Below are 22,238 nucleotides of genomic sequence, written 5' to 3'. Positions count from 1 at the left end.
TAGTTTCCACTGGCCGTGCTTACTGAACAAGATGCAACATCCTCTCTCAGCTCCCAACAGAAGGCTCTTTTGTCAGTCATTTTGCTGTCCAAAGGGATGCGGACTTACATGATGAAATGGGGAGAGCTGGGCTTTTTCTTCTTTTAATTAAGGCAAAATGCAGATCTCAACCTGTAATTGCCTGGCTACAGATTGGTAAACACGAGGGGGAAGGAGGCAGGAAGTGAAGGGAGGGACTGAAGCCTGGGTCTGAGATAAAGGTGACTGGAGTGGTAAGAAAAGCACCTCATTTCAGCTGAGGCATGTAGAACTGGGAGGTGGGGGGGTGGGAAATTAAAAAAATGTTTGAAGGCCACTGAAAACAAAAGCCACATTTTTTCAGAAATGAGGAGCAAGTTGGCTGCTTCAGCTTTGGGAAGCCCCATGGCAGGGACCTGATTTTCAGGGGCTCCATAACAACCCAAGTTGAAACCCTTGCAATTGTTTCCACCCAACTTTTTGGGCTGCAACAAGAGGGGCTGACCCATCTCCCAGCAACCAGGTTAGCGGGGGGACACAACCTTAAGGAAAATGGCAGAGATTCCTTACAATCAAAAACCAGCAAACAATAGTCCAAGACAGGTGCTCTCTCGAATCCAAGCTATTAACAATAAATTATTTTGTTGTGTGTTTGCACCATGTCACAACAGGGACACAATCCTGCATAGGGCTCAAAACTACAAATACAATACAACTAAGTCCTCCAGCAGGGCCCAAAAAGGCAAAGTTAGAATGAGCGCCAGCTTTATGGGCCAGCAGGGATAGAAGCAAACAGAAAGCTGGCAATCAGTGTAAATTCCTCCTCTCCTGCCTTAGCAGGCTGCAATGCAACAGTCTTTAAAATTTACAATCACTCCAATTGCAACCTTGCTTTTTCTCCCCTGATTCAAACTGGCCACTTGCCACCAAGCTCTAGGACCAGGAACCAATATTTCACCCCACCCTTTGACAGGAACCCCAGAAAGTCAATTTATCTTGTAAGGTCCCTTCCAGTCCCTAACAGCTATGAATCTATGAAACTCTTGTAAACACCAACACTGTTTCCCAAAGTTTTACCATCGTGTTATAATGCCATCAGCCCTCTATTGACAACCCATCTATCCCTAGCTTCCATAACAACTCTCTCACCTCCATGGCAGGTACACCGAGCTGGGCCTGGAGATTAGGCACACTGTATAAGGTATTGCCTGACTGCTGGTGCTCATGCTGTGGATAGCTGTTCCCCCCGTCCATGGCAGGATGCGCTGAGGGCATCAGGCTTTGTCCAGCTGCATGAAGTTGTCAGGCCAGGTGGGGTAGTCTTGTAGACTGATGGAAGGTTCTTTATCTGTGCTCTTCACTCTGCACCATGTCCTGGGACAAAAAAGAAATTACATGTCTTCAATTTATGGAGAGAGGGAGAAAAAAAGACTTCCAACTCCAGTCTTTCTGGGAGACCAGTAGAATCACAGAAAACGAGGGCTGGAAGGGACCTCAGGAGGTCACATCTACTCCAATCCCCTGCTCAAAGCAGGACCAGCCCCAACTACATCATCCCAGCCAAGGCTTTGTCTAGTCAGGTCTTTAAAAGCCTCCAAGAATGGAGATGCCACTACCTCTGGGTAACCTGCTCCAGCGCTTCACCATCCCCCAGTGAGAAAATTTTTCCTAATATCCAACTTAAACCTCCCTTGCTGCAACTTCACCAGTACATGGAGGTAAGGCCGAAGTGCCTGCTACCTCAATCAACTTGGCTTTCATTTTCACTATGAGCGCACATGCTGGATTCTCAGAAGTCTGGCTTCTGGATTTGAGCCAGTTTCAGTCTTCCCAGAGCCTAAAGCAATATTATTGGTCTTACTGGATTTTACCCTCATGATTATGACAGACTATACCCTTTTGCACAATCTCTCAGCCAGGGATTTCAAAGCATTTTTGATTTGCACCATTAAGACGCACAATCCGCATGTGCTGGATATTGCACTCCACTTTAGAGGTAGGAAACAAAGTCACACCATGAGTCTTGAGTAGAGAGAGAAATTGAACTCTGGAGGAGTCTGAACATTCAGCTCTTTGCTCTAACTGCTAAATCCTAACTTGGCTCATACCTTTATATGGAAGCCAGCAGCCAGGAGCAGTACAAAGGGACAGAGCTGACAAGGCCTTCATCTTATGAAGGAAAGAAAATGATGGTGATGGCAAGTCAGAGAAAAAGATGCAAGTGTGATACCGCTACACATAGGCACGAGCCCAACTCTTCCCCAGACATCTCTGTGCTAGGCCTAGTGGACTGAACCTAACATTCGTCGCCTACCTCGACATTCAAACAATACTCAATTTGGTATGAGAGCATCGAGGAACCTGAGTGATGCTTTAAGGCAGGACAATCTCCCATGACTCACCTCACTGAATATTTCAGGCAGGGTTGGGGGGGTGGTGAGAGAAAAGACTTGAAGGCAGGGAATGAAAAGGAACTTTATAAAAGATGTTACAAAGCCTGAACATCTGAACTGAACTTATTCTCCAGTTTGATTGGAGAGGGAAACAGCTTGCCTGGCTCTCTAAGGGCTTGTAAAGGCCTCTTGGACACTGAACTAAACAGAATTCCTGGTTAGCACAGGTTTGGTACCAATTAAGGGCCATGTCTACATCTGGTATATGGTCTTAGTTTCCCACCCACACCGGCCTCCTCTGGTTTCACTTGTATTGCCCCACTGGAATCAGAGCAAGATGGAGCAAGCAGAAAAGGGTAAAAAAGACTGTAAATGTACTATCTAGGATAACTTCACACCCCACCCCTAAGTGTGGCTTCATCTCTCCCAGCTCTCTATTACCGAATGTACCCATTAATAACCCCACTTCTGCCTTTCTTTTAGCTCCCCCCCCACAAAAAAAAAAATTCTACTGCTGGGGGCCCTTTGATAGCCAGGTAGCCTCTGCTACTCTAGATCCCCAGCCGTTTCTAACTGTCCACCACCTCTCACTAATCTACACTGACATCCGGGACCCCAGCTAAGCAGAATACCACAGGATGCACCATCCCCTGTACCATTAACCACTACAGCCAATTTACTGTAAACTGACTGGCCAACCTGAGTCACAGTAAGACTCACTTTAACCTGTTACCCGCACTTCCAGTACCTCAACCCAATTCAGCTCCTCTTTCATAAATAAATCGACTCACTGGATGCTAAAAGCAGTTGTTTTACTGTCACACATTAGCTAACTTCAGAAATAACAAGCGGAGATTTCCTTTCCAACTACTCAGTTGGTGAGAAACAGTTCAGCAAAGCAGCTTCAAGAGCCCACAGGTCCCTTTCCTCTGGGCACCCAGAGCTAAAGCCAGAAGTATATACTTGAAGTTTCCTTCCTCTTAAGTTTGTCCTGATCAATGTTTGGGACAGAAAATATTGAACCCCCAAGACTCCATTTCTTCTTAAATGCACTGAAATACTAAAGATGCACTGTCTCTTGCTGTCACCGACTCAGAGCTACAAATGTGCCTATGCTTTGACCTCCAGCTCAATTATAAGAATTAATCCCAAACAGCTAGGCAGAATCTAAATGGCTTTCAGCACTTGTAAATGAGCGGAAAGGACACTATCAACTGCACTTATTCTTTGCTAGACTCTCCGTAATGCTCTTTAAAGCTCAGAGGGATGGTTATAGTTATAGCTACTGTTATAGTTAAAGCAAACATTTATATATTAATAGTAAAACAAACAAAAAAAACTCTAAACACACACCTTAGGGACAAGAATGTTTCTATGATTTCTTTTCAAATCCAATCTAACCTCCCCTCTTTCTTTCCCCACCCCCAAAACATGACCCCGATCCCTCCAGTGGGTTAGCACAGAGAACCGAAGTGAAACTAAGCAGTGCATCTTCACTGTTCAAGCTGGTACAGTAGATAAACTAAAACAGCACAGGGAGTAAATGAGATACAGATATAGATATCATTATCTTTCAAATGTTGGGGTTCGATCATTTTAAAAGATGCCGTTTCTAATGTAAGATTTTATTTTTTTTAAACGAATCCATTTCTGACTCAGAGCCTCTTAAAAAAAATCATGACCTCTCAGCTGACAAAATCATTCCAGTGTTTGTAATGGAAAATGAAAATAAAAATGACCGTATTTTTCTCCTTCGTTTGCGTATGTACACCCTGTCAGGACAGCTCTTGAAGCAGGGCTAATTAGTCAACGGCTACAAAGTCATCACAGAGAGAAAACTGGTTCTCCGGAGCCCAGGGGTGAAGGGGCTGACACTTGCTTAACCTTAGTTCAAAGTTACAAGTCAATCACACATCTACTGTGGACACAAATGACTCTGGGGACCATTACAATTTCAGGACTAAAATCTATACCCCAACTGGGTTCGATGCCTTTTCTCCAACACGTTTGTTAAAAGCCTAGATCAGAGTGCTGGATGACTAAGGGGAAGAGGAGGGACACACACACATATTTCCAGGCCATTAGTCTAAATCCAGCCAAGATTGGTTGCGATAAGAAACTGCTGTGCTCATTATGAAATAAAACAGGTGTCTTCCACTTTGCCCCATCTCACTATGACCACCCACCACAATTAGCCAGAACAGTCTGCCTCCTTGCACCCAGAGACCAAAGGTTACAGAAAGTGCACTATCCCACAGGTTTCTCCAAAAAAGTATATGGGTGGGCAGCTGGCAGTGTCAGCAACCGGTTTGTGGGAAAACAGCTCAGAGAGCATCAATACTGAGAGACATCAATTCGACTACCTTCCGCAAGCATTAGAAGTCACACAATATGGTTTTAAAAATGACTTCCTGCCCTGTGGGCAGGGGGCTGGACCTGATGATCTTGCGAGGTCCCTTCCAGTCCTAAAGTCTATGAATCTATGAACACTCATCCGTCTTAAACATTAATCGTAGCCCCACTGGACCTTACAGATAAAGGACAACAGGGCTGAACTACAAGAGGAGGGCTGCCTCCCCCCACCTTTACCATTGCAAATCTGTCCATTTGAAAGTCTCAGGAAATACGCCATGCCCACTTCATTTACTGTGTTTGTGTGGGTGTTTTGCACAATGGCAGAGGGAAAAAAAAAAGACTTCAAAATGATAGGAAAAATATGACTGTAAGCCTGCAAAGATTAGCAAAGGGAGCTGAACAACATGAAATTACTTTGAGTTTGTGTTTTGTGAAAAGTCTCGCTCTGAATATCACCACCCAGGCAAACTTGTGGGATTCGGAATTGTAACAGCTCATTTATCAGGTTGCATTTCATCTCCCGAAACAAACCTGCTGAATCTTCAATTTCCACATAGAAATTCCATTGCTAAATATGCAATCTGTTTTCTGGAGAAACAGCTAATGTTGTTTTAACATATACTTTTGGGCCAAGATGTCAGAGAAATTTATAACGCTTGGTGAAACAGCTGAGATTTGATTGGCTGGAAAGGGGGAAAAAATTTAATTAAGGTATGTTTTTATAGCACTGCTTAGATTGCAAGCTCTTTGAAGCAGAGCGTGTCCTCACTTCCAGCACAAAGGGAACACAAAACCAGGTTGGAGGCTGGAGGCACTAGAGAATGCAAATATTAAAAAACAGTGAAGCATCCTGCTGAGGACAACATTACATTTTTGCTGCAACCTGATCAAACCCTGCAAGGAGTTCTTTCAGACAGTGCATGTTTAATTTAAATGCACTGAAGACCCTATCCTGCAATCAATGAGAGGGTTCACTAGAGAGGTAAATTCAGGAGACAGCATTCTAGTGTTGGATCCTGAAGTTGCTACTTAAGCAAACCATCTCATTGATTGTAAGATTGGGTCTTTAAGACTATTTAAATAAGATATCTGTGCACAAACGCACACAATAAAAAAGGTAAGCAGAACTTCGGTGAGAGGTAAGTTCTGCCCCAGGACTTGAGCACCCAAACCTGGTCAGAGACTCTTCCCCTGCTCTTTCATGGCAGCATGAGCTCTACCCTGTTCAAAGGGATTTCAGGATGGTTGTCACTGCAGTGCTAGCTTGCAAGAGATCTATAAACCTTTTGAAAACAAGACCATATTAAACATTAGAGGGACAGAAATATCAGTTTTTTAAATGCCAAAAATTGAGTCTTCTTTACTATTCATTCCATCCAGGAAGAGCACACACCAAATGGAGATGCTCCCTCAGCCTGACAAAGTGTATTTATGCCCAAAAGCTTGCAAAGAAGAATTTTTCCAACTACTTGAGTTGGTCTAATAAAAGATACCAGGATTTACCCAAATAATTTTGTCTGCCTATGTCCTTAGACCAACATAGGTACACAACCTATATTCCTGTAAAAATTGAGAGTGTGTGATTAAAGGCCCTCAGCATGACTGGGGTCTCCACCCGGAAATAAAATCCTTTGCCGGAGGCTTGTTCCATGGTGCTTTAAAAAGCCTTTTCTTGCATGGTTAAAGAAGCTGTTGGGGACACAGGATGGGCAGAAGCAGCAGACTCGGCAGGGTGTGGCTGTGCAGCACATTGCAATTTCTGTTGAGTAAGACTGATCCATTATGCTCCTAGCACACGGCAGCTAATTCCAAAAGAACTTTTCGGGGCGGCCCCTTAAACCAATTCCAGAAATCAGAACTCCCTCAACCTGACAGTCGGGTCCAGCTTTGTCCATCAAACCTGCCTAACAAATGACAAACATTAGTTATTTCCCATTTTCTCTAAGAAAAATCATTAAAAAAAACCCAAAAACAACTTCAAAGTGATCAACATACTTTAAAAAAAACAAAAACAGATCATCTCCTTGGAAGAGGCTCATGGAACCTGGCCTTAAAAGCACAGTGTTTGCAGAGTGGCACAATAACCTCAAGTTATCTGAAACGGTGATCAAACCTCACTTAGTTAACTCCAATCATCACAGCCAACAAAAGTAACACCTTTTTGCTGGGGCTCAGCATCACTTGGAGAGCTCTGCACTTGCCTGCTTTCAGACAGAGCTGTACACCAGCCTTCTTATTCCACGTGCAGAAATGTTTCTTTTTATTGCGCTGTAAAATCTGCACTCGGGTTTCACAGTCAGTAAGTCCAGGAGTGCAAACAGCTAAAAATGTTTAGCTAATACCCAGCATGCTAATGCATGTCATTACATAGACCTCAGTCCCCCTGATTTATTAGCCAAGCTCCCTCGCAGCTCTAGGACGTATTGAAAGGCTTCACCCTCCTCAAAATACGCCACACGCATGTTTTCACTGCAATGGAATTTGCAAGACGGACAAAGAACAGGCTGTGCAAATCCACATCCAGAAAGTGGGAGCCCGAGATAACAGTTTGAAGCATCTGAGAACCACTTCAGCTCCAAAAGGAAGCAGCCACAGCTCCAGACACCAAACTTGACATGATCATCAGCTGCTTACTTTTTTATTTTATTTTTATTGGGGGGGGGTGTTTCTAGGGTTGTCGTCTTGTTCCTTTTTAACCCTATCTTCTCCTCCTGACATGACTTGGCAGCCCAGCAGTGGCACCACATAAAAGTACAAGTCACATCTAAAGAGAATAAAGGAATGAAGGTTTACAGCTGAAACGCAAAGCAGAAGAAAGCTTTGCCCCCACTCCTGACTTACCTTTATGTCACATAAGGGTGGCTTTGTAACACCTGAGGTGATTTCTTCCCTTGCTTCTCCCCCCTTCCAGGTCGCTCGTATAATTTCTTGGCTTTTCTCCTTTAAATTTGGGGATATGACCAGGGTGACATATGTCACACTATCAGAGGATAAAGCAGCCTGAGCTGCAAAGCCCTTGAATGAAGCACGGGGGAGCTAAGAGCCAAACCTCACATTTTCTCCTACTCTAGTATCTCCACAGAGGTGCCCCCCAAACCCTCAAGCCCTCTACCCAGAGAGATTAGCCACAAGCTTGTATGGCCAAAGCAGGAAAAAAATGCCTTACATAAAGCCTTACAGGGCCATCTTTATAAACCACGAGGGAGTAGCAAATGGCATAAATAGGTTTTGCTTTAGAGATCACCTTTAAATAAAACTGAGCAGTTACTGGCCAGCAATGGTAGAGGTGTGCTGCCCTGGGGTTAAAGTCAGACTGTTTTAGAGATATCAATATACTCTGGAGCCTTTAAAATAGTGTCTGTTCTTTTCCGTAGTGATTTAAAAAAAAAAAGAAAGTTGGTAACAGCTTTTGATAGGAAATCAGAAGCAGCGATTCCCGTAACAGCTGTAGCAAATATACAGCTTCACTTATACATCCAAAGTAACTTATGAAGGCTAAAAAAAAATCAATATCAGAAACTCTCCCTGCCCGTTCTACATTATCTTGCATCTTGGTTCTTGGCAACATTAGATTTCACTTGATGGGTTCTCTACCGAGTACAGTGCATCTCTCGAAAAATGGACTTTGGTCCCCAGAAAAAAAAAAACAACCCTAAAAAATAACAAAAAAAACTTACAAAATAGCTTAGAAGTCAATTCGCAAAATGAAGAGAAACAGCTTCAAATCTGTAAAACTTCAGAGCTCAAGGGGTGCCGAAATCTGTTCTGACTGTAAACATCACTCAGCATTCGGTGCGTTTTTTCAAAGGAACTCGAGATGCATGGCCAGCCCCGTTTCGTAAATGGGGAAACAGATACATGGGGAGGATTTGTTCAGACGCTCATCAAAACAACAGGGTTGAGAATAGACTCCAGATGTCCTGCACTGCCTGGCCTGCGCTGTAATCATTACACCGCACTTCCCTATAAATGCTTCCACAATGAAATCAAAATTCATCCCCCTGACACTACCCAATTACCCAAAACACATCAGCGATAATGTACGTTGCTAAAGAAACACTACCATAATGAACGAGAGAGACAATGGCGAACACTTGTCTGCACGTGTGCATGCCATGCTGGCTTGGATGAAGGCACAGGTGCAAGTGCAATTTTCTGTCATTTTGATTTGATGGAAAACTTCTTTGTAGGTGTCATGCATCCAGGTTGTAGCCATATTGGTCCAGAGGCAAAAGGAATCAGAACTCATGGTAGAGGTGATATCTTATTAGACCAACTAGGTTTTTTGCAAAAAAAAAAAAAAAATCTTTACATTGCAAGCTTTTAGGCACAAGCATGCTTCGTCACGCATAGGAGAAAAGATTGTAAAAGTTCTCCTGGGTAGAAATGAAAGTGCACATTTCATAGGAGAGATGAAGGTGTGGTAAAATCGCCTGTTTGAAACAGTTCATTTTATATGCTGTTTAGGCTCAGAGAAAAGTTGGAATAGTCTGTTTACCTCAAAGTTGTTTGGTAGTAAGCAGAATGTAGTCTTTGTAGGTGTGCAGTTAAGTGCAAGCTCGACTAACACAACGTTGTGGTTTTTTGGGGGCCTCTAGTTCAAGTATTATGATGGCAGGAGATCAAAACCCCCCAAAAGTTTAGATGTGAAGATGACTCATTTTTTTTGCCCTGACACATCATATGCTTTTTAGATTTACTGCCTCAGCACCCATCAGCCTCTCTCATTGAAGGCCACTTATTTTCTGACCATGACTGTCCCAGTGACCCTGACAGCAGAATGCACAACCGGAAGTGCTAACAACTCTCAGTTTTGTTCTGCCAAAACTTCAGGGCTACAAAGTATTTCTCATTCTAAATGCAAGAGGACACAGGAGGTCCATCTGGTTTTCAACAGGACCAATGGCAAATTTTTAATAGCTTTTGCTGTAAACTAGTCTCATAAGATGCATGTGCTGGTTCGCTGACATTTATACTCCAAGATCTGAAAACCATCCGTAGCAATACTGTGCGAATGCCTAGCAATATCCATCCTAGAGGCAGACGGGAAGACAAACTTCTCCCCCAAGCACCAGCTTGTTTTGGCATCTTGCTTATCCCAACAAACCAGAGAGTGAGAACAAACCTCCTGCAAGGTGTCTCACTCTATGCACTGGGCTACTTCTCTAGCCTTCAAGTAACTAAAGACAGACCCAGTGGAAGCCCAAACCCCTAAACCAAATTCTATAGCAAATGTACACTCAAAATCCTTTCCTCACACTCCTTTGCTGCACATATCCTAAACTAACAGTAAAAAAAACTTCTATATGGGGGTGCTGGAGTGATGCACTACCTTTGAAAGCTGGTCTAAGTCTATCCCAGCTAGGCAGCTGGTCCAATAAAAAAAATATATCACCCACAAAAATCCTTGTCTCTATTTGAGGGGGCAAGTAAAGAGCTTCCAAACTCAAGATCACTTATAACAAGAACCACCCACTGCAAAAAACAGATTCTTCTTTTTGCCCACCCAAAAAACCTAGTAGATGGCAGGTCTGCTTGGGACTATCAGGCAACTCTAAGGCAGTGATGAACAAAGACAATTTGGTTAGAGATGTAAACTTCTGACCTCAGTATTGGGCGTTATCACACTTTCACAAAGTAGACTAAAATGAGCTGGTTTCCCCAAGTCAGACATTGTTAGAAGCCACCTCCAAAGAACCAGTCAGTAGAACTAAGCTCCGAAGAAGAGTCATAGCAGGAGAACCTTTTAAAGGATACACACCCAACCTCCTCACATCTTGTGATTGTTTTTTTCCAAAACAGAATTTGAGAGGCTTGAACGAACTATGCCCGTGACAGTCCCTTGGAGTCCAAGAGTTGGAGACCTACTTGCCTTTTTCAGAGAGTGCTGGAAAATCTGAAATGCAGCTCCATGAAAAGAAACATGCTTTTGACAGCAGGAGTCATCTAACTCCATGGGCCAGATCCAGACTACGGCGCCATGTCATCCGGCTTGCAGGGTAATGAGGAGTGTGGCACTGCTACCCTGCTGCCAAATTTCCAGATCCATGGGGAGCCCCATGGGCTGGAGAGAAGGGCCCTTTCATGCTGGATTCGGTGCAAAGGGGAGTATGGGGTCTGATCCAGTGTGGAGGCACTGTAGGGCCCAATCCCATCATGGGGGCAAGCCAAGGCCTGATCCAGCCCATAGACCAGCCCTGTGCCACTCATCTGGCCCACTGGGCTAAAAGTTTGAACACTGCTGATCTAACAAATACCTTGCTGGGGTCGTTTGACCCCAGTACTCTTTCCTGCCATGGCAGGGGGTCGGACTAGATGATCTATTCAGGTCCCTTCCAACCCTAGAAACCATGAAACTATTTGAGCACATCATCAGGAAGCAGCGAGCACATGCAGCTGACATATGCCAGTTCCCAGCCTTGACATTTACTCTCAGCTGCTAGTCATCTATCCTTCAGAGACCAGCCACCCTAGAGAGAGAGAATTATCAAAAGAAAAGCAATGATCTAAATTCTATTCTAGTTTTAGGGCTTGCTTGTGTTTAAAAGCAGTTGCCAGTAATGCTAGGTGTTACCAGTGTACCTTAGACTAGCTTCCTCCAACACGATAACCTAGCAACAGAAAGACTTTTTCTGCTGTTATAACTCTTGATTTTTACTGGCATAGCTGTGTCAGTTTAAGGTGTAATTTTCTCCCACTCCTCCCTTACGCAGCCCATTCAGCAAACCTTGTAAGTGCATATCAAACCAACCTTTCACCTGTAAAGTTTCAGAAACTGGATGCTGAAACCTGCCGCTCTCAGGCAATACTTTTTTTCATAAGCCATAAAAGAAAGGAACTTATTGTCATAATACTGAAGAAAGTGTCGGCACGCACTGAGAGATCTCAAACATTTTCCAACCTGATTATGCCTCAGAACACAACTGTGAAGTAAGCAAGCTAATTTTAGAGATGGGTAAACCCAGCCTAAAGAAGTGTTCAACTCTAACCACATTAGACAGACAGTCCTGGGCATTGCTGCTGAAAGGTGGGGGGTTACATGTTGTTGGGATGCACAAAGGAATGCAAGAAAAGATTTTGAAAACAGGTTATTAAAAGAAGTCACAGATATAATCCTGGCCTCAAACAATCCATTCATTTCTGGTCACCCCATCCCAAAAAAAAGATAAATACTCGATTAACTTGGTTTTTTTAACCTGCAAATATAACTTGTGGTGCTCACTGCTACAAAATAACATTTAGCAGAAGGGTTTATTAGGATCAAGAAGGATTAAACACATATAATAAGCACCGTCCCAGTAAACAGGACATGTATTTAAGGAATACAAACTCTCATGTTTCAGGGCATAAACTAGACACTAGCTAGGAAGAGGTGCCTCCTGTGGACCCAGGCCTGGACACAACCAAGAGCTGCAAGCTAGAAGGTAAGGAGGACTGTTGCCAACAGGTGCTAAAGAGGGACTCTGATGGCATAGAGCAAATATATATAATCCCTAGAACAGTAATTTCCCTCTGTAAGGACCACGAGGAAATAATGAAGCAATCTTTCAACATGATTTAGAGCGAAGGCACTCAAGTGATGGATTACACACACTCATGAAAAAACCATAAGACTTGCTCTTTAATGGCTGGGCAGTCTATGCTTAATAATGAAACTGTTTTCCTAAGCAGCACGATAAAGCTTTATAAGTAATCTAATTATATCAGGAGTCATTCTGATTGAGATATATGAATAGTTTCAATATCAATAGACTTTCACTTAAACAGTTCATTATGACAGACCTTCCCTCTCTGTGCTGGGCTCTGAATGGGGCAGCTTTCATTTGATGCTACGGAACACGACACTTGGAGGTGACTCAAAAATGGCTTCAGCTTTTTCTGGAGGGTGGCCACAACCTATAGGACAGTCTGGCCTGCACTTACCTTGACCGCTGTTTTGGATGCTCAGTAAACTACTTGGTTATAATCAGGCTCAATAAGGTCATTTTAAAATTACTTCCATTAATACAATAATTCTTAAGCAGGGTGCCAGGAAACCCTGGGGTGCCGCCAGATCCTTTGAAGGGTGCCCCTGCAGAGACATGCAAGGATACAAGCAGATAAATTAAGCAGATAAGCACAGGCTCAGTCTTGCCATCTCCCTACCCTCACTGTCCAGCTCCTCTGCAAGGAGATAAGCACTGGAATATATATAAATAGTTTTTTGAAACTGAGTACCACTCCATTCACAAAAGTTACCGAGGTTGACCCAAGTCCATATCAGTTGAGAATTACTGTGATAACAGGAAGTTAGCAAGTAAGTCACAGACACACAACGTCCAGGCCAAATTTGCTGTTGTGGAATTTCCATGGGCCCGATGATGAAGAAGCCTTCTGGAACTTGAGCTAACTCCTTCTTCTGCCTACAGATACCACATGGCAAGTATTCTTCTCCCATTTGCCACCTCCACACAAGACAACTGGACACAAATGAAATCCAGGGGATTGCTATACCCACCACTCTTGTGAACTTCTTGCAAAACCCAACAGCAGCAGTCTCCGGAGCATGCAACTTGAGAGGCCATCATAAGTGTTGGATAAACCACAAGGGCCACATTTAAATGAACTTAAAGAAGAAAAATATAATCACTCAGAAATAGGAACTGAAGACTAAGGAACTTTGAAAACTGACAAAGATTTCTACATCTCAGGGGCCAAGTCAGCATCAAGTTCCCCTTCAGCATTTTCACTGGGCCTTGTTTTGAACAGAACGTGCATCAGCAGCAATCTGAGTGAGGAAAGGAGGCAGCTGAGAACCTGAACTGCAATTCATCTGCTCTGTGGATGACTTGCTTTCTGAGCATGGGGAAGCCAGCACCTTCTCTGTTCCTCAGTTTACCCAGGGGTAAAACACATCTTATAACCCATAGGGGGTTCTGCAAGGCTTCGCTATTCTTGGAAAGCCACTAAGTACGTCAGAGAAAGGGTATTGTTGGAGTACAAAAGTTGAATGGGTTCAATATGGGTAAGTGCTCACCCGCTTTGGAAGCAAGTCAAAAACTGAATGGAAAGTACCATTTTTTTCTGATTCTCTCCAGCATTTGCAAGTTCCTTTTTGTTAGATTTCTTGCAGGTCTGAACTCAGTATGATGCTGCCCTGTTTACACCAGGGCTGCTCAATCCCTGGGGGCCTGGCATCTGGCCCATGGGGAGCCATGTGGGGCTGTGGACCTGAGCATTAGCTCAAATGTGCAGGATGGCACCAGGCCTGATCCTGGCACGTGGGTCTGGGCAGAGGTGGCATGGGGCCCCAGGATCCGATCCTGGTGCACGGGGGCCCAATCCAGCCTGCGGACTGGCCCCACGACCCTCACCTGGCCCATGGGTTGAGCACCACTGGTTTATAGCCTTCCTTGGTGTACCTGAAGCAGCTACCCTTAGAATAGGGCTTCCCAGCTGATTTATGCAATCTCTGCTAAAAGGGGATCCGATTATGCAGAAGCAGAGCAAAGTAACTATAGGGTCAGTTATAGCAGCTTTTTGCCATTCCTAAGAAAGAGACTGCTGGATTTTTATCTGAAGGTCAAGCGTTTTGAATCTAAAACCTGCTCTCCTGCCAATACGGTGCTTAAATATTAGAAGCAAAGAATCAGTTTTTGAACCTAAGCAAAGCAAAGCAGGGAACATCTGTAATCAACTCAGCCAGTCTGAAATTAACATTAAGAGAGAGATTACCAGAGGGGGAAAAAAAAAGAAAGAGAAGTTAAACCCCAAACCAGCAGGGAGTACAGGCTAGTCGAGTTATGACAGGCAACAGAAGTCTCAATGGGAAAGATATTAAGTATCTGTGACTAAAATGGAGTCACTTTAGGGCATTCTGTACTGAGTTGTTTAAACTATCTTGATCTCTGAAAAACTCACGGGCAAATTACAATGCATGCAAAATACATTTATGTATGAGCATCCAGATTATACTTTTGCATTCACTGTGCCCAGGACAGAGAAAAAAATTGGGGAGAATCCTCCTCATTCTTTCCTTCGCTATGCAAGTTTTTACAGAGTTGCAGCAGGACTGCAAACAATCTCTTTGGCAGATTAACTGCTGGAACCATATACTCTGTAAACAGAGGGGAGAAAAAGTTGAGATCACTTCCAAGTTTCCTGCCAGATCTACAGAAGTAGTCTCAGGTGGTGAGGGAAAAAGATCAAACTTGTCCTTTCAAGACATAGGTGTCTAAGGCATGAAGAGGAAGAGCTTTGAAGCAGCACCCACCCCACCTATTTGAGGCTCAGACCATAAGGCACAATCAAAGGCTGGTTGTTGGGCAGGAAACGTCTTCTTTATATGAGCATATCCTGCAAGTCAGCCATGGCCAAAGATAAAGTCAGGTGGGTTTAAATTAGCAGCATAAGAGCCTTAATTACAAGTGCCAGAAAAAGGCTCAAAGTCGGGGGAAAAAACATGCCCAGAACAGGTTGCTTAAATTACAGAGAAAAGGAGGAGAAAGAAGTACAAACAATGAGCTCTGTTTGACTAAGTCACAGCAAAGCTGAACCTGCTGGAGGACAATGAAGAAATCACGCCCTGTTGTTCTACTTCAATACAAAAAGCAGCGTGAATGCAGCCCCGTGGGTGGGAATTTACATGCACAAGAGTCAGGAAATCCAAGCATATGGTTCTCACAAGCTCCTTTCCACATGGCTGGCACTATCTATTACTGCACATGCCATAAAAATGTCTTTGTCCACCCTGGGCAAATCAGACAAATTACAGTTGCCCTGGGATATCTAAATGCCCTCCTTCGCACATTCTCTGACCCAGGATTAACTGCTTTCCTTCTATTTAATTTTTTTTTTTTAAATGGTGAAATAAGGGACCATATAGTTCAGTAAACACCCCCCATTCCCCAAAGACCAGTCAGTACAAAGCCATGGAGCAATTATTTGAAGAGTCCTCAAAAGCAGGCAGTAAGACCACTTACTTCCAAAGGAAGTGGTGCTCGCTCCTACCCTGGGCATCTTCAAAAGGAGGCTAGATAGACACCTTGTCGGGGTCGTTTGACCCCAGCACTCTTTCCTGCCATGGCAGGGGTCGGACTTGATGATCTGCTCAGGTCCCTTCTGACCCTACCAACTATGAAACCAACCAGCACAATAGACTCCAGCTATGTTTACTTCTTCCGTCGCTGGTGAAATGTCCCAGAGAAGGGGTATCAATGAGAAACCTTTGCAAAGTTAGCAAAAATCCATTTTAAATCTAGTGGTTAGAACAGGGTGTGAGAAGCCAGAGCTCCTAAATTCTTTTGTCTTGATTTGTCACTAACTCCTGTGTACATGTGCAAGTCACACACATATAATCAGAGCAGGAAGGAGTTTTTTGTTGTTTGTTTTTTTTTAACTGGGACATTCACACCATAAGTGGCTAATGTGGATGTGGTCACAGCAGTATAAAAAAAAAAACTGCCTTATCCCACTACACTGGTGCTCCATCCTGTATGCGAAGGGCTAAATCTGCATCATCGCACCCTTGCTGGGAGCAGCTGCACCACTGTAGCTGAACTAGCACTAGCTAAAGCAGTCCAGCTTCCCAAAGCAGGCAAGGCCTGAGTCCCTCTGTTCCCCACCATAATATGGACTGTATGTCACGAATGCTCCTGTGACCCCTCAGCAATATTCGTAATGGCGAGATCCCCAGGTAAAAGATACCAGTATTTATCCTAGTCTTTCTAGAGTATCTGAAAAACCTGCATTGAGTCTTGTTCTTATATCATTCCCAAAAAAAAAAAAAATATTTCCTGCATTTCCAATGAAAGGCAAGAACCCTTCCACTTCAGCTCTATAAGCTTAAACAAACTGAATCTCTAAAAAGATAATGCAGATAAAAGGCATGGCAGTGTCAGTGACAACACATCACAGAGGAATGTTCATTAACCTACACGCTTGACATATTTTCCATTAAATCTCCCATAGCTACTTTTGTTTCAAGACAGCATGATAAAACTTTACAGCTGGCAAGTTACCTGCAATTCTGACCTCATTTTTCATTCATTCAGCTCCCAGAATAACACTGAGACATTATCTTTCATGCTCCCCTGGACTCCAGCTCTCCATCAGCACAACTGTCAGAGCACCAATTCACAGCTCTGAGTTTCGTATTTCTTTCCCACAATGAAGTCGCTGTCAGGCAGAGCCCCTCCCTCCGCTGGTAGGCTGCTTTGACTTCAATGGTCTGGTCTCAAAAATAAAACACTGCTTTTTCAGTAAGGAAACATGACAAACTAGGCCTGAAGCACAGTCTCAGGGTGGAATATTGCAGGTGAAGCAACATACGGGGACAGAAGAGGCAGAATTCAAATCAGCACATTTTTACCTGGGGAAAAAAGACAAATTCATCCATTTCAAAGTACAGCAATCAGAAAAATACCACTCTCCTCCAATACCAAGAATACAGCACATTTTCATGGAAATCTACAGAGCAGCACAGACAGCTGCACTCTGAAAGGTCAAAGACAGAAAGGTTGCGTGAGAAGGCACAAAGACAAGCTCAAGCAACCTGACGATTCAGGTAACTGGTGTGTTAAACAGGTTTCATAAAAGCCAAGCGTGTTCAGCTGCACATCTGAGTCAGAGTCGCGCTGGCCAAAAAGAGGCATCGAATCAAGTAAAACTGAAAGAAGAAATACTGCCCCCATCACCTCCAGGGAGCTGCAGCTCCCTCTGCTAACCATGACCTTAGTCCTGGAAAGGAAAATAAGGTAATGAAATAATAGCTAGCACTGATACAACTGCTCAGCCCCCAGCAGGATGACAGCTCACTTCTACTGGGGCCCCTGGGCAGTCCTGTAACATGACTGCTTCCATCAAAAGAGCTCCAAGTGCAAGGCAAGCATTAATAAGTCAAGCCTCAAACCACAACAGTGAGGTAGGCACCACCTTCCATCACTCTGGTCCATTTCATGAGGGAACAGACCAGAAAAAGAGAAGTGACTTGACTGTGGTCACATAGCAGGCCAATGGCAGAGGCAGAAGAACCATTCAGGTCTCCAGATGCTATGCGCTGCTCTAGCCACAAGCCCCTTTCCCCACCTTCAGGATCCAACCATGAGTTAGGAAGAAGAGGGTGGGCTTAGAAGGAGCAAAAGGCTTCTCAGTAGTCCTGAAATTCCTGATCCCATGCGCAGCCCTCCCAGAGAGCAGATGAACACACTGTTTTAACCACATCTTTGCTCACAGTGGAAAAAGCTGTTCGAGGACATCCAAGCTTGACTCTTTGCTAGCCATAAACACATCACTTTGAACCAGCAGGCTGGCTCAACACATATTTTGCCATGTCAGTCTTTTTCAGTCACGTGTTTACAGTTCTGCATCGAGTTACCAAAAGGAAGGGAGACTTTTACATTTGAAAAATGCTTCAAGGAGAATATAAAACCACTCTTAATTAAGACTCCAAGGCTTTCCTGAGAGATTCTGACTCCAGTGATTAAAAAATAAATGAAAATCACAGCTCAGTATTCAGCAGCTACACAGTTAGCTCTTTATTACTGTGTCACTGTTCTGAAAGCTATGAAGTTGTGTCAGCATTTCCATTATAAGCCCATGACTGCAGGGGTCTAACTTGGATATTAGAAAAGGACACACCAGATTAAAGTTTGGTTTACATGATCCCCGCATGGTGCGTGGGCACCATCTTACATCATTTTTTTTAAATGTTTTCTGTCCCCTATAGATTTGCTTAAAGAAATGTATCACTGAAGCAAACTGAAAGTAGCTCCAGTGTTTTAGAGCAAGCATCCTGTCTGGTGCCAACATTATCATGGTGGTGGCATCATGCTAGGCACTGGGCCTGAGAGTCACCTCTTCCAAATCAGCAGGAACTGGCAGGCAGCTCCACTGAGTGACATGCTTAGTGTGTGCAAAAAGCAGTGTCCAGAATACAGCAGCAACTCGTGTGGACAATCACAGGGGTGATGCTGGCTCATTTCAAAGGGAGTCTTAGAATCACAGTCTTATACTTCAGAGCTGACAGGCCCAACATGAGAGAAAAGGTGGAAGAGAGGAAGAATCAAGAGATCTGACAGGACCTTAAGGACACCTGGGGGAATGAAGGGCAAGTCAAGAGGTAAAAGAAAAAAAAATCCCAGCCATGGCAGCACAGCAAGCCCTTCCAAAGCAGTCTGAAAGAGACATGAGCAAACAGCTAAGAGGACTTTCAGGTACCATGCCACTGGGGCTGTCTTGCCAGCTTTTGTGAGTTTACAACAAAGTTTTTCCTTCCTCCCTCTGCTGCATGAAAGCCCCAAAGAACACCTTGCATTCAAGAGCTTGTCTGACCATCCCAGCCATGCAGTTAGTCCAATAAATAAATAAATAAAAACTCTCACACACACAAATCCTTCCCCAAAAGCCCCAAATACTGACGAGGCAAAGTACCGTCAATGTAAATAAACCAAGGAAAATATTTCTTCCTCTCTAACCTTTAGCCATTCACCTCAAATGTTACTGTGTAGAAACATGAGGTAAAGGACAAATCCAGGCACAGTACTCACTTTTTACACTCGATTAATTCTTTTTAATGTGATTCTAGCCCCCCAACCCTGTACCCTTCAAATAGCCATGCCTAATGCTGAGGCAAATGAGGGCATGGGCACTCCACAATAAAGCCAATGTCAAGACTCCAGAGGATTTTAGACTGCTTCTCTGGCACAGACATTAGACCAGGTAACAGCATTTTCCTCTCAGTGGTAAGTAAATACAGGAGGAGAGCACAATTTCAGCAATGCAGCTTTTGCTGGGATTTGGTCTGCCTGAATAGGTAGCAAGTACTGAGAGTTCAACAGCAAAATTCAGGCACAGAAGCTAAGAGAATTGCCTCTGAGCATCTGAAGAACAAGTAGCAGAGATCAGATGAAAACCCAAAAGCACCAATTGTCAGACTTGTACCCTACTGGAAAACCTGTTTTTTTTAAATGGGGTAAACGCTGCACGCTGCGCATAGTGCCAACATTACTATCCACTCTTCCATTAAATAAATCCACCCTGCAAAACTAACACAGCTATAGGAAGCAGAGAAGAAATCTACCTTTTCATCTCCCACGGAATCGTTAACAAAGTGCCAACTTCAGACCTAAATTCTGCCTCACTTAAAGCCTGCAAAACCATGCAGGAGACAACAGGCCAGCAGGGATGCAGTAAACAGGTAAGTCTTCGCCTGGAGGCCTTAAAATTGGTAACAATACAAGAGCCAAAAAAATAAAAATAAAATAGGGCAGGGTCATTTTAACTGTTGAACCAACCCCATTTGCTATGAAGTCACAATAACAGTAGATCATCTTGATACCACTTTTACAATCACTTTTCCAAGTGTAACCCTGCTTTAAACACTGCATTAGTATTTAATTATGTTAAAACCAAGTATATAGGTGACCACTAACAGCCCCAGAATTAAGAATCTGTTAACATAAGCTCAATTATTCAGAGGCTCTTAATTGGGCCATTAAAATCAGCACCACTGTGGGTAGGAACTTGGCATTCAAGGTCTCTGCCCAGGGTGGATTTCTACCTATATTTTATGGCACTCCATTCAGGTGCTTTTAAATCAAGCCTGCAGAAAAGCCAGAGGCTGACTGGTGTCTGCAACTGCAGGCCATTTCCTTAGTACACAGTTTCCTTTCGGGGATTAATGCAACCAAAAAAAGCTTAAGTCTTTGCTTCAGATTAGGAGAAAATACTGGAAAAAGCTGCTCAAATGCAAAATAACCTTTACCGAGTTTTTAAAATAACTTTCTTCAGGCTAAAACAAGTGACATGCGTAGAGCAATGCCATTACTTCATTGCACATCAGAAAGAGTCTCGGGATCTGTTCCTGACTTGCACCAAACAGCACCTGTATTCCCCAGATAACCTCGTGCTGGTTTAGGAGTCTGCTTGTAAAGAAAAGAGCCAGCAAGTCTAGCTGCATAATATTTTTTTTTTTTTTTGGGGGGGGGGGGGGAGAAGTACATTCATTACTAATATACATTACAGCTACTCTACATCCATGAGGCATTTCCTTCTTCCGCTTCAATAGTATCAAAAAATAAACCAGGGTGAATTAAACAACCAGACATATCAGTATGAGGAACAGTCTCCCAAAGGATTTGGCGGATGCCACACCACGCAAGCCATTTAAACGGTTAATTGAAAAAAGCCCCCCGAAGAACACCCTCTCAAGATCAAGCCTGCGCGGTCCGCTGTCCATCGCAATTCAGTGATAACCCAATAGGTCTTTTCCAGCCCTAACTTCTAAGCAAAAAAAAGCCGCAAAGCGTAGGTCCTCCCTTCCCCCGCCACAAACGAAGACTGACTTTTTAAAAAGGAAACTCTTCTTATTTAACCTGGGGCTGAAGCAGCCAGAGAGCCGCCCCCGCCCCACAACTAGCACTGCTCGGCTGTACGAGCAAAGCCCCGGGGTCATCTGGACATGCTCCCCTGCCCCCCCGGAGCTCAGACCAGGATTCAAGGGGCTGCGTTTAGGGCTTGGAGAAGGCGGCGTCAGCGGGCAGGACCCCTCGCCGCATGCCCCAACCCGTCGCCGGCGGGGCTCCGCTCTCCGGACACAGGTCCGGGCGCGGGGAGGGGGGGAAGGAAATGAAGTCCGGGCGAGGGCATGGGGGGCTGCGGGCGGGCGGGCAGGGCTGGCCCCCGCCTCAGGAAGTGACTCAAGCCGCGATGGCACTGGCGGTGACTCAGAAAATACCTGCAGAAGGAATCACCTCAACTCGGGGGGGGACGGGGACGGGGGGAGGGGGACCTCGGGGGGGGACACACTGACACGTGCGAGGGGCCTGCCCCGGCCCAGCCACGATAGGGAGCGCGACCGGCTCCACGGGGCTCCCCGGACACTCCCGAGCGCCCCCGGCCGCGGTGAAAGGTGAAAGGTCACCCCCCCCACGACTGACCCCCGCGGCTGCCCAGAGACCCTGCCCCAGAGTGGGGGGAGGGGGGTATCGGGCGCCTGCAGGCTCCGGGCCGCGGGTAGGTGCCCCGCCGGGGCGGGAGCGCCGGGGAGTGGAGGGGAGGCGGCGGCGGAGCGCGCGGGGCGGCCCTTACCTGGCTCCCGGGGGGCCCCGCACTCAACAGCCCTCCTGGCGGCCGCTCCGCCTCACTTCCGGGTTCAGCGCCGCCATCTTGGTTGTGGTACACGAACTTCCGGCGACCGGCCCCGGATGCCGGAACTGGGGGGAGGGGAGGAACACGGGGGGGGCTGGGGGACATTGCGCCGGGGTTGGGGAGAGTGGGGAAGAATACACTGGGGCTGGGGAGAATGGGGTAAGAGGGCACAGATTGCACTGCGGTAATTGGGTAAGGGGGGCAGATTGCACTGAGGTTAGGGTGGGGGGTAGAGGCCATGGGGAGGCCTAGGCAAAAAGCTGGAAAGGGCTTGAAGTGAGGTGGCTGTTAGGTGAAGGAGGAGGTGGAGAGGAGGATGGCGGGGGAGGGCACGTGGATGGGGCT

General features: G+C 45.0%; 1 protein-coding gene across 2 annotated transcripts in view; it reads right to left on the bottom strand.

Annotated features, from left to right (window-relative positions):
• The window catches only part of SBNO2 (strawberry notch homolog 2), an 84,768-nt gene extending 62,830 nt beyond the window's left edge, over positions 1-21,938 (bottom strand). Inside the window, exons 1-3 of one of the 2 annotated variants that reach the window (XM_090026814.1) lie at positions 16,766-17,670; positions 12,690-12,837; positions 1,168-1,392 (exon numbers count right to left, since the gene is read on the bottom strand). In XM_090026814.1, coding sequence (XP_089882940.1) covers positions 1,168-1,293 — 126 coding nt within the window. In that variant the 5' untranslated portion in view covers positions 1,294-1,392; positions 12,690-12,837; positions 16,766-17,670. Of the gene's footprint in view, positions 1-1,167; positions 1,393-12,689; positions 12,838-16,765; positions 17,671-21,833 lie in introns of those variants that run through there. The other variant, XM_090026813.1, reaches the window with a different exon arrangement.
• Between the last annotated feature and the right edge of the window lie 300 nt (positions 21,939-22,238).

The sequence above is a fragment of the Crocodylus siamensis genome, chromosome 14 (genome assembly GCF_052110815.1).
Source record: "Crocodylus siamensis isolate JL-2025a chromosome 14, ASM5211081v1, whole genome shotgun sequence".
Lineage (NCBI taxonomy): Eukaryota > Metazoa > Chordata > Crocodylia > Crocodylidae > Crocodylus > Crocodylus siamensis.
This window is presented reverse-complemented; position numbering and strand designations above follow the sequence as displayed.